The sequence below is a fragment of the Beta vulgaris genome, chromosome 6 (assembly GCF_026745355.1).
Source record: "Beta vulgaris subsp. vulgaris cultivar EL10 chromosome 6, EL10.2, whole genome shotgun sequence".
NCBI lineage: Eukaryota > Viridiplantae > Streptophyta > Magnoliopsida > Caryophyllales > Amaranthaceae > Beta > Beta vulgaris.
Window position 1 is genome coordinate 15803677 of NC_079207.1, and position 13165 is coordinate 15816841.

Genomic DNA, 13165 nt, shown 5'->3' on the forward strand with positions numbered 1-13165 from the left:
CATCTAGAGTCCTATTAGGGATAACATGCTATCCCTCAAGTCTATCTTAAACATATAAAGATAATTTCTAACAATATCAATCTCAAATTTTGATGTAATAATACTGTCTAGAATCTAGCTAAACTTTGGAGATAACTTTAGAAGACAAATAAACTTAAGTATATACTCTTTACTTGTTAAATTCTGGGAAAAAAAGTTTATATAATTTTTTTTTGATGGCTAGATAAATGGTGTTTTGAGCTAATAAGTTAAATTCTAGAACATTAGATTCAAATAAGTTCGAATTAATTAGGCTTAAGGCCAACAAGTTAAATAAGTTTCATAATGACATAATCAGTTAGAAATTATCTGAAAAATGACATAATCAGTAGGGACCGCCCAAATTTTATTACAACTATGATCAGTTTATAATAAGTATAGATATAGAGTTCGGGACCAATCAATTCAAATTAGCAGCTATCAAGACTAATAAGTTGAAACAAGTGCAAAAACAAGGGAAGAAAATGCATCCTTGACAGAGTTGTACTCCTCATTAAGGAGATATCAACTATTAGTCTTTGGACTTTTGGGACACTACCAATCGAGATACAGACATACAGGTACAAAAACCTATCTATATCATATCTCTTTGCATTTATAAGAACCACAAAAACAAAACTTAAATTAAACTGATTTAATGTCAATATGTGAATTCTTTTTTTTTTTATGGAAACAAATATGGGTATTCTGGCTTTTCCAATAAAGTAATACATGCATCTGTAGAAGAGTTGATGGTTTTAAATTTTATACATCAAAATAATCACAAAAGAAAAAGAAAAGAAGAGAAGCATATATGTGGTACACAGAAACAATGTAGAAGATATATTCATTTGATTCCTATAATCTGTAAACCTTCTAATGCATTTCCAGTATTCATCTGTATAGCAAGAAATTACACTGGTAAAAATTGGTGTCTTTCCTCAGCAGGGGAATGTCCCTGTTAATCGTATATGGTCAAGGGTTCTTCTAAGTCCATACTTGCTCACCGCTTGGTTACCTGTTCTGAATCCATCTCCATAGGCAGGTGAAGCATCCGACTCGATTTGGTGTTTAAAAAAATCACCAAGTTTCCTCTCAAACTGAGACCTTTTACCTTTCTTTGAAGAATTACTGGTAGACGACGATGATCCAGGCTCCGATGAGCCTGACGAGGAAGAAGATGATGGACCACTACTACTGCTAGAACCTGCAATGATTTCAGATTCCAACCACATATGAGCTAATACTTGACATATTCCTTCTTCAACCTCGGGTCTCAAATTGGGGTAACCACTGAGCCTTAACCATGCATGCATCATTTCATGAGCGAGTATTGACCCTGTTAACAGCCTTAGTCAACAGAAAGACAAAAAACCAAAAGTCAGTAACTAGAAAAATAATATATTGCTTATTAAACTACTAATATACCACATACTTGCTTTTAGAATTTGCTAATATCAATTGTTTGTGGAACCTGCAAATCCAATACGCTAACATCCGAACTGATATTATGCGATGTATAAAATATATTTGAACCGCTGACATTGGCTAAGTACTAAAACCAAACAGAGAGCAACATGACTGTTCAAGTTGCACTTCTTTAAAATGTTGGTTGATTAAAGAAAGAAAAAGAATAGGAAGCACAACAAGTTGTCAAGTTCTACTGCCCACAATATCAAGGAACTTTTTGCTATCAACAAAACATCATTGCACACTTCCCAAGGAGTTCTTTTCTATATTGCAGTTTTACTTTCTTGGCAAATTATATGTGATGAACTAGCTGATAGAAAATCAAATACCTGGGAAGGCCGTAAAGAATCAGAATAGCTGTGACTTCACAACGACGAACCAGCCTATATGGCTCAGTTATCATGTCCATAATCCGGTGTCCTCCAATCCTTGGCCTCTTCAAAATCTGGTTTTCCATTGACATAGATTATACTCCAAAGACCAAAAATTCATATACAGTCATGCATGGTAAAACATGCATCTAAATGTATCTTACCGTGCGCACAGTCTGTTCTTCTGAGAGGCAGAGTCCTCTTGTCTCAGGCAAGTGATGATGACCCTAATAGCAACAAAGGTAAAAGTCAGAAAAATCATTAGAAAACGAAGGCAACATTGAATCATTAAAACAATGTGATCCTTTACTTGTTTTTCTCCTTCCATAGCCTCATTAAGAGCTTGCCTCTCCACAAGGAGTAAGGGTACTTGTTGCTGCACTTTCATATTCAACCCTTCATAAAATTCTCCAATCTCTATATACAGTGGTTGGCATTCATTCGTATCCACAATAGCTGAGTCAAGGCACTCTAAACATAGCTTCCGACCATCATCAAGTACCAAGTACTTTGTGTCCCTTGGCTGCATAAATGTTGAAAGGTTTAGATTATCATCCATACCAAAGTAAAATGAATTTAAGGTTCTGTTTCCTTTGGAAGCCTGAGAAAGAAAACCTCGGAACAAAACTCTTTATTTATCATCACTATATTATGCATTGGGTTTATGGGTAATATGGGAGTAAATTATAATCAGGTTAGCTTGGAGAGAAAGCAAGCAAGTTAGCTCTATATATAGAAGAGATTAGTGATAGGAAGGGGTATGAAGAAAATATTGGAGAGTTTAGTGGTTCAGTTTTGGGAGAGAAACAAGCCTCTCGAAAGCTCGTTACTATATTTCCAGATTATCAATCAAACATCATCTTTCTTTCTTGATCTCCTCTTAAATCTGCTTTTGAGATGTCAGTTCGTCACACACTAACGTTCGAACAAAGGTTAGTTTCAACTTACCTCCATTCTTTCACAGCTACAGCACCTTGGAGTCCTATCATATTCATGAGCAGGGCAATACTTCTGCATCCAAAAAGGATGTGCTCTATACTCGATGAGTCCAGCCGCATTTGTTGGAATCTGTTCAAACAGACACAAGAAAGAACTGAGCTCATATGATTAAGCACGTATGTAACGAGAACTTGCTCGAATTGACATTCAGGATGGGCAACATATATGTCTTTGGACATCCTTCACATATCATGTAAATCCCACAAACGTAACATGATAGTTAACTCTCACAATATTAAACACAATCCAAAGAATGGTGAGATTGTGAGAAACAAGCAGGTATGACCAGATTATGCATGTCTGTGGCTTTAGTAATAGAAAAAAAACAATAAGGAAAGCAATTGCACATTCTTTTTTGTGGAATTTAACCAATTCCTTTATGCTGAAGATTCTGAAGACCTGAAGTCCTATATCTCTATCCAATGCTTCTAAAGCTCCCTCGATGAGCATTGTAAGGGGAAGGTGAAATATATACCGTTTCTTATAGCTGTACCAAAAGACGTCGCACGTTTTCTAATGCACAACTTTGAGCATTATCTTCAATTAAGTACAAGTAGATAACAAAAGGTTGTTATATTAAAAATACTTATCGAGATGAAACTAAGTATCTAACAAGATCCCACATGACCATGTTTTTCCTTGTGTGTGTGTGTGTTTGTGTGTGTATACATTCAAAAGAAGAGGCACAAAAAAGAAATACGTGAATAGTGTAAAAGCCGTTGTGGTACAACTAAAAAACGGAGGAAGTAAGTCACGTTACTCACAAGTCACAAAATTTTCTTAAATACATCTCAGAAACTAGGCATCTTTCTCAGCAGTCCTGCCCTCTTTTGTTAACTTCAAATCATCATGAGTACTGTTGATGGAATAATTAGAAATCTGAAATGCTACCATTCTCAAGCTCACACTACACTCGATGGGGAACTCTATTAGAGTTTTTTATTTTTGGATTCACCAAACTAATCTTGACTCCTGGAACCCCAACCTGACCAAAAATATTAGTCCCCAACATACAATAGATGTGGCTTGGACGGTTGGACCCCTTTGAACTAAGGAACTGGTAAGTTGAATTATGATGATCTTCTAATTATCATGTTGATAGTTGCCACTGCTTGTGTTCTTCTTAGGGACTCTGAAGGTGACTGTACAGGGGCCACTCTTGTGACTTGAGATACAGATTTTTCCCTCTTAGCTTAAGCAAATGACCAAACACATGGCCTTCATCTTGCTATTGTAAAGGTAAACAAGAAGATTTCATTGAAAAAAGATAGTCTTGTCATTATCAAGATTTGGCAGGGTAAATACCAATGTCCTTGGAAAATTCCTCTCCTTGTGGAAGATATTCATTTTCTGCCAGTCAGTTTTCCTCTATCCAGTCAACTCTCGTTAAATAGAGCTGCTGATTACATTACTTCACTCAGTCATCATACACAGACCCACTAGGATATTGATTTTTGTAAATATAGTAATTTATCTTAGTTTCTTTAAAAAAATTAGGTTTTATTAGAGCTAATGCCTGCGTACCCTTCCTTTTCAAAGAAAATTACCTTGAAAAGTGTGTAATAAAAAAGAGATGGGGGTGACATTTAAGAAGACAGAGAATATCATAAAGCATATATGAACGCCATACACAAAAGCAGAAATTCAATTGAAGTTAAAAGTGATCCTCCCACCGCGATGAAACAACTAGGCAACACAAAACCAATGTGAGAAGTTGAAATGTATTACTTTTGTACTGTGCTCAACAATATTTAGGAGTGAACTTGTGTAATACTTGTCTGCAAGATATACAATCACATCAGAAAGGGACTGATACTCACAAAGTTGTTGCAGACGTCACACCGAGGATGATGCTGCTCCTTGTAGCAAGATTTATGAAATGGTCGATTTCGTGACATGGAAAACTGAAGCAGGAAAAACAGATGCATACATGACACACATGTAAGTTTCGAAATTGTCAATAACTTCAGAGAGGGAGAGAAAACACACATGACCATCTTACAGAAGTGTTCAACTTTTCAAAAAAGTGAGCTAAAGCAACTCTTACCTCATAATCAGATATTGGGTCATTGCATGCTTGGCAACGGAAGCATTCTGGGTGCCAAAACCCTCCCATACAACTTAGATATCGTCCATGACCAATCTCAGCACCACAACCAGAACAAGTCCTGCCCGCAAAACATAATTCCACAGCCATTTCAGATTTACCACGGGTCCACAATGCCTTGGAAAAAAAAAGATACCAAAAACATTTCAAATTTCAGAACACACTCTAATTCCATTAAAATGTGCTCCATTGACGATGAGAAACAACATATTCTTGGAAGTGTATTTTGAATCCGAAATACACAAAAGATTTGAAATAAACTTCCTACGACAGCAAATTCAGATAATTAACTAGATTAATGTTTCCGGCAACCAAAATTCTCATACTGGACATTAAAGGCGTGAAAGGAACAGAAATACCCAAAAATGAACACAGAGAACCAACACTGAAAGTGACATACATCTATGTCAAGAAGCATCCTCAATACAGACTGAACTAAGAGGCCACAAGCCCAACAAACAAAGTATTAAAATAGGGGTCAGTATTCCATGCACCCCGTACTAGGTTCTTTGGAACCACATGTTTCGCAAATCAAATCTAGTTCTTTCTAGACACAAGCAGCAGCACAAGGATCTTCTATTTCCTCAAATTCACATGCATAAATATATATGATTGCCAATATACTGCAAAAACAACGATTGAAGTATCAACTAAAACATCGATCACCAGTTAGTAACTTAATCTTCAGTATACAAGGTCCCCATCATAGCATAATCCAACACAGGGCTTCATATGCACATCACTAGGTATACGTGTACCTAAGAACTAAAGTCAAATAAAAAAAAATTACAGTGACTTCTGTTCCGATAAACAAAAATTCACCAAAATGAACACCATGCATACATGGAAGGATAAAATCATTAAAGTTTCGAGAAATACACCGACAAAGCTGATAGAACTCTAAGATCAGACCTGTATCCATAGGAAAAGAAAGGATATGGCTGCAACATATTTCCACGATCATATTGAGGAGGTGGCGGTCTGGGAGGAGTTTGGGGTGGCGTCTGAGCCGGAGACTCCAGGTTTAAACTTTCTTGAAGAGCCTTGGCAAGCAGTTCATCTTCCTCCAGCTGACTGTCATGATCTGATAGACATTTCACAAAAGATCAAAAAACATTGCACGACGAAGTTTAGCATCAAACTATTAGAAAATATTGCAGAATCTGTTTTAGAAAACCTGAAGTTCATTCAAAATCATTCTTAAAGCAGAAGCAACTTAATATGCATAGTTTATAGTTTATACCATATAATACAGGGGAAGACACAACCCAAGCATTTGCATATGCTTCTGTTAGGAATATAAAAGATAACGTTGTAAAAGATAGATATTAGGAATAGGTTGTTATTCCTAATAGGACTCTAGACTGAGGTTGTATATATATATATTGATATGATGAATGAAAAGGGAGACGAGAAATTGACCTAAACTTAACATGGTATCAAGAGCCAGAGTTTGAAAATTCCTCCTCCCCTGAAAAACCAAACCAGAACACAAAACCGAAAAAAAAAAAAAAAAATTTCCGACGACCCTTGAACCAGACGGAATATTCTTCTGTCCTCCATAGCCGAATTCATCATAGCTTCCCCTATTCGCACTTATTCTCGTGGTGCTCGCCGTATAATCATGACAGAAAATACAGAATCACCTCTCCCTAAACCCGACCCAGCCTACTTTCTTGGCTCCAATGATAATCCTGGCACCTTGATCACCCCTATACAATTGAAAGATGATAATTTTGATGAATGGGCACGCGCGATTCGCATGTCTTTGAACGCAAAACGGAAACTTGGATTTTTGGAGGGTACAATTCCGAAACCGACGACACCGGAAAAGCTGACGGATTGGAGCACAGTTCATTCGATGTTGGTATCGTGGCTCTTAAACACTATTTCGCCGAATATTCGTAATAGTGTTTCGTTTTATGAAACGGCTCATGAATTATGGGCTCATCTGAAGGAACGTTATTGCGTTTCTAATGGCACCCGGATTTGTCAACTCAAATCTCAGATTAGTGATTGCAAGCAGCAATCGACGGAGACTTTGGCGGATTACTTTGGACGATTGACTCGTTTGTGGGACGAATTATATTCCCAGGAGGTGGCGCCCACTTGTTCCAGGGGTGGCGCAAATTGTGAAGTGGTTAGGTTTCTCGAGCAGCAGCCATATGATGATCGTTTGCATAGATTTTTGATCGGGTTGGATGACTGTTATGGCCCCCTGCGTTCGAATCTACTCGCGCAAGCCCCATTGCCCACAGTCGCTCGTGCATACCTATCGTGGCTCAAGAGCGTTTGAGGGGCACTCGTGTCTCATCCGGAGCCTCACCAAGCAATGCCTTGGCGTTTAAGGTGGATAGTCGATTGAAATCTCGCAACCCCACGGAATCTGTTACGTGTACTCACTGCCATCTAGAGGGACACGATCTTGCCGGCTGCTTCGAATTAATCGGTTACCCCGAGTGGTGGGGGGACCGACCTCGTGACCGGCGTGGGGGGGCGGTGAATCGAGGCGGCAGGGGTGGCCGCGGCCGCGGTGGCAGAGGTGCACCACCTGCTCGAGCCAACAAAACCGTGGCTGCCGGTGGTAGCCCTCACGACAAACCCAGTGGCAGCTCTTCTGTGCCACGCGACCCTGCGAGTGCCGGACTTGCCGGGATCACATCGGATCAATGGCAGAATTTGCTGGATTTGCTGAACTTGCCTAAATCGAAAGATCGTCTGACGGGTGAGTGTTTATGGATTATTGATACGGGTGCTACACATCATGTAACAGGGCAATTTTCGCAGTTGTGTACGTGAAGAAAAATTTCGGGATGTCCAGTAGGGTTGCCAGATGGTAGTTCTGCAAATGCTACTCATGAAGGAGAAGTGGTGTTACCGGGAAATCTTAAACTTCATAATGTTTTATTTGTCCCTAACCTTGATTGTAATTTGATTTCCATTCCGCAGTTGGTTGATTCTGACAACTGCATTGTTCTGTTCACTAAAACATTATGTGTTTTACAGGACCGCAAGACGAGGACGCTGATTGGAGCGGGTGAGCGGGAAGATGGATTTTTCCTTTTTCGGGGGTGTTCCTAAGGTGAAGATAAATGTTGTAGATGGGCTGGCATCTATTGATATCTGGCATAAGCGATTGGGTCATCCTTCGAAGAAAGTTTTGAGGCATCTACCCTGTGTAAGTCCTTCAAGTAGTAGTAGTTGCAATAAAGATGGGTGCGATGTTTGTTTTCGTGCTCATCAACCTAGAACTTGTTTTCCTAAGAGTACTAGTAGAGCTAGTAGGATGTTTGAACTAATTCATTGTGATTTGTGGGGACCCTATCGTACTAAATCTACATGTGGCGTTTCCTATTTTTTGACAATTGTTGATGATTTTTCCCGATCTGTGTGGCCATATTTATTATATAATAAATTGGAGGTTGAAACTATGTTTTTACATTTTGTGGCTTTGATTGTTCGGCAATTTGACCAGAAAATAAAATATGTGCGCAGTGATAATGGCACTGAATTTAATTGTCTCAAACCTTACTTTCTGCAACAAGGCATTATTTTTGAAACTTCCTGTGTCAAAACCCCACAACAAAATGGTCGCGTGGAGAGAAAAACATGGTCATATTTTAAATGTTGCACGTGCTTTGAGGTTCCAGGCTAATCTTCCTTTGAAATTTTGGGGGATTGTGTATAGGCAGCTTGTCATGTGATAAATCGAACCCCTTCCGTTGTTCTGGATTATAAAACCCCTTATGAGTGTTTGTTTGGTAAGCCACCTTTGATGACAGATATCAAAATTTTTGGGTGTTTGTGTTATGCATATAATATTTCTCATGGGGGATAAATTTGCGAGTAGGAGCAGACGGTGTGTCTTTATTGGTTATTCGTATAATCAGAAAAGATGGAAATTATATGATTTAGAGACCAAGAAATATTTTGTTTCCCGTGATGTGAAATTTATTGAACATAAGTTCCCCTTTAGTGAACCTGTGCCTGTATCGCCTGTTGTTGTTACTGATGAGGTTGTTTTTGAGGAAGAAATGCCACCACCCCTAGTTGACACACCAGTGCCGGAGGTTGACACTAATGGAGAACCGGCGGGTGAGGCCGACGTGCCTAATGTGGCGGATGGTGGGGTGCCGGGGGTGGCGCCTCACGTGGGGATGGCACGGCTCCCGTGCAAGGAGGGTGTAGTGAGGCGATTGAGGAGTTGGAAAGAGGCAAACGAACCAAAATCCCGAGTAAAAAGTTGCAGGATTTTGTTACTCATACTGTAGTGAAAAAGAAAAGTTCATCAACTTAGGCACCCGCTGCGACAACGTCCTCAAGTACTCCATATCCTATTACACATTATGTTAGCTGTGAAAAGTTTTCTGCTAACCATCGCAGGTTTCTAGCTGCTATAACCACATGATGTCCTCCTAAGGAGGCCGTGAAACATGAAGGATGGCGTGATGCCATGGGAGCGGAGATAAAAGCTCTAGAAAATTAGGGCACATGGGAATTGCAGCCCCTCCCTCCCGGCAAGAAGGCCTTGGGGAGTAAGTGGGTATATACAGAAAAATACGATGAGAAAGAAACCTTCATAGATTAAAGGCACGATTGGTCATATTTGGCCATCATCAGGTGGAAGGGATCGATTATAAAGAAACGTTTGCCCCAGTAGCAAAAATGACGACAATGTGCACTTTCCTGGCAGTCGCAGCAGTAAATAAATGGGAAATTCATCAGATGGATGTCCACAATACCTTCTTACATGGTGATTTGGAGGAGGAAGTGTACATGAAGATTCCTCCTGGATTTCAGAAAAATAATATTAATCTAGTGTGCAGGATGAAAAAATCATTGTATGGCCTGAAGCAGGCACCTAGATGTTGGTTTGCAAAATTGGCTACTGCGTTGAAAACATATGGGTTTAAGCAATCTTACTCTAACTATTCCTTGTTTACGTTCTCCAGGGATACTGTTCAGCTCAATGTTCTCATCTATGTGGATGACATGATTATTGCAGGAAATGATCAGAAAGCTTTACTGAACTTTAAAGCTTACCTTGGGAAATGTTTCAAAATGAAGGATTTGGGTGCTTTGAAATATTTCCTTGGCCTTGAGATTGCAAGAGGGCCACAGGGCATTTTTATGAATCAAAGGAAGTATGCATTGGATATCATTGCTGAGGCAGGGTTACTTGGGGCTAAACCTGCAGAGTTTCCTATGGAACCGCACCATCAGCTGGCTGTGGCGGATGGTCCTGTGTTTGAGGATCCAGAGAAGTATAGCAGGTTGATGGGCAGATTGATTTACCTTGCTGTTACGAGACCTGATCTGGCATATTCTGTACACATTTTGTCACAGTTTATGCAGGTACCCAAAGTAACTCATTGGGAGGCCGCTTTACGAGTGGTTCCCTATTTGAAAAAGAATCCTGGACATGGCATATTATTTCGTTTAAATAGTGATCTCCGCCTTGAATGGTGGTGTGATTCGGATTGGGCCAGTTGTCCTCTTACTAGGAGATCACTGAGTGGGTGGTTTGTATTGTTGGGATATTCCCCAATTTTCTGGAAGACTAAGAAGCAGCCTACAGTTTCTAGGTCGTCTGCAGAGGCAGAATATCGTTCGATGGCTGCTATTGTGTGTGAATTAAATTGGTTTAAGCAGTTACTTGGTGATCTTGGGGTGCAACATCTTGCAGGAATGCGCTTATATTGTGATAGTCAATCTGCCTTATATATTGCCAAGAATCCGGTGTTCCATGAACGTACTAAACACATCGAGGCAGATTGTCATTTTGCTCGTGATGCTGTGACTGAAGGTCTTGTGAGTCCGTCCTATGTTCCTACCAAGTTTCAGCTGGCAGACATTTTTACAAAAGCGTTTGGTAGGGCTCAGTTTGAATTTCTGTTGTCCAAGTTGGGCGTTTGAGATTTGCACGCTCCAATTTGAGAGAGGGTGTTAGGAATATAAAAGATAACGTTGTAAAAGATAGATATTAGGAATAGGTTGTTATTCCTCATAGGACTCTAGACGATTGTATATATATATATTGATATGATGAATGAAAAGGGAGACAAGAAATTGACCTAAACTTAACAGCTTCAAATATTTTAAAATTTAATTTGCGACACGAACACGCAGTTGTCTGTATAAGAAAGATACTGGTTGCAGTTACAAATACAACTTACCAATCACCTGTTTCCCTTTCTGATCTTTTTCCTGTTTTCTCGCCTCTTCCTCTGCAAGGGAAAGTGCAATTGCACGATCAATATCTTCATTCTCATTATCCGACCAAGCACCCTGCATATAATGCCACAGAGACAATGTAATTTCAATAGAAGACCCCTGAGATCAAAGATGCTGACTATAACCTGACATATTCTAACTCACTCTAGTTCTCCACCTCCAGTCATAGTAACGATGACGTATACGTGAATTTCTCATGAAAAATGCTCATTCAAGGCTATATCTTCAACAGTGTTACCTAATTCGCTAAACCCCTTGTGAACTGAAGAAGGCAGATGGGTACATGTAAATGGTAATGTAGTATCCAATTTTGAGCCGGAAATTAGGCAACACTGACCTTGAGCATCAACACTCACATAAGGTACACTTAAAATAGGACAGAGAGAATAAGCCTAGGCACGATGCTTTGTGATGGAAACAGAAATATACTACAATACCCCTCCTATACTATTGAGCTAAAGTTAAGGAATAAAGCATGTATGAAAAATGCTAGCAAAACAAGCGAATGTCAAAGATTGCAGCAATTACCCCGGAAGTGGTGGGACCGTCCCAGTTTGAGTCCTCTCCATATCGTCCATAATTATGCCCTTCTGAGATTCGGTGACTGTTACTGGAACCTCCAAAAATCTTACTTAGCCAACCCATAATGGAAGAGATTCTCTCCTTATGGGCTGGCAGGATTGTTGAGCACTAGGCTTACCTACTTATTTTCATTTACAACCTGTCCATTGTCATACAGTTTATGCCTTGTAAATTACATAATGAAGAAAATAATCCCAGATTATTCAGCAAATGTGACTGTCAAGCTATCAAAATATCAATTTAAAAGATGATAGCATCCAACAATTTCCCAAAAACAGCACAGATGACTAAGACATATATTATATCATAAGATATCAACATTTCTAATAGTATACAGATTGATCAATCATCAAATGAATTAAATCCAAAAAAGAGGGTTACCCAGAAAAGAGCAACTAGAGGTGGTAACTCATGCTTAAAAATTCAATCAGAAATGAAAACCCAATTTTCTGTAACACAGAATTGGATCGTCACTGAATAATCAATTCATAGTTTATGCAACTTCTGAGAAATTCAATCAGATATATATATATATATATAATCGAAAGACAAAGATATCACCTGAACTTAGTATAGACGATATGCTATGAAAATTCCTTAACAACCCACAAATTGTGACACAAACTAACTAGTAAAATCCCAAATTTGCCGAAATGGATTACTAAACAATACATAACTTGGGCAAACCAAAATTGCAAAAGTGCCCACTTAAATTGGACTGTGAAAAGAAGTAAAAAGAGCAAAAAAAAAAGAGATTCTTTTTGCATAATTAAATATCCTCGAACACATATAAAGTGCAAAAGCATCTAATAAATCAACCAATAGTTAAGTAAAGTTTTGAGCTTTTGATCATATAAAGTGTTAGAAATCTCACTCACCCACAAAAATGGAAGATAGATCAAGATTCCGCAAAACAAACCCAGATTATAAAAAAAAAATAGTACACAATGAAAAAATGAAATGCAAAATTTATGAATTTCTCTCCTTTCTTTGTGTTGTAATGTTAATCCAAAAAAATATATAAAATGTTTCAACAAATAAATGAAAGGTTTTTCCTTTTATTACAAGGGGTTGGGTAAGAGTCGACAAAAAAGTTGGAAGAAAATTCAGACAGTTGAGAGGAGGAAAGAGAAGAGAAACAAGGGTGTGAGCGCAGAGGGGGCCAGCAAATTAGACTATTTTTTTTGGCCCTTCTTCACTTTAAATCGACGCAAATTTTGTATAATTAGTAGGACTTTACTTCTTTTTTTTTATGTTTCTTTTTCTATACCATAATTCAAACATAACATTATAGTTTTATACAGTATGGTCATCGTTGTAAAATAATACTCGTATAATCTTTTATGAGATACTTGGGGTGGACCGTGGAAGGTTTCTATTATAA

At 38.6% G+C, this 13165-nt stretch overlaps 1 protein-coding gene across 4 annotated transcripts; it reads right to left on the reverse strand.

Moving 5' to 3' along the window:
• Nucleotides 1-757: 757 nt before the first annotated feature.
• On the reverse strand, nt 758-12959 carry LOC104895977 (protein DA1-related 1). 4 transcript variants are annotated; one of them, XM_010682634.4, is made up of 11 exons: nt 12660-12959; nt 11728-11920; nt 11142-11253; nt 5878-6049; nt 4906-5026; nt 4679-4762; nt 2808-2927; nt 2170-2382; nt 2024-2086; nt 1818-1933; nt 758-1368 (listed from the first exon to the last, which is right to left on the reverse strand). In XM_010682634.4, the coding sequence occupies exons 2-11, from the start codon at nt 11842-11844 to the stop codon at nt 960-962; spliced, it is 1527 nt and encodes a 508-aa protein (XP_010680936.1). In that variant the 5' UTR covers nt 11845-11920; nt 12660-12959; the 3' UTR covers nt 758-959. The 4 variants fall into 4 exon arrangements, with proteins under 4 accessions (XP_010680936.1, XP_019105776.1, XP_019105777.1 ...); XM_019250231.3 differs by lacking the exon at nt 12660-12959 and adding an exon at nt 12343-12653; XM_019250232.3 differs by lacking the exons at nt 11728-11920; nt 12660-12959 and adding an exon at nt 11344-11595.
• Between the last annotated feature and the right edge of the window lie 206 nt (nt 12960-13165).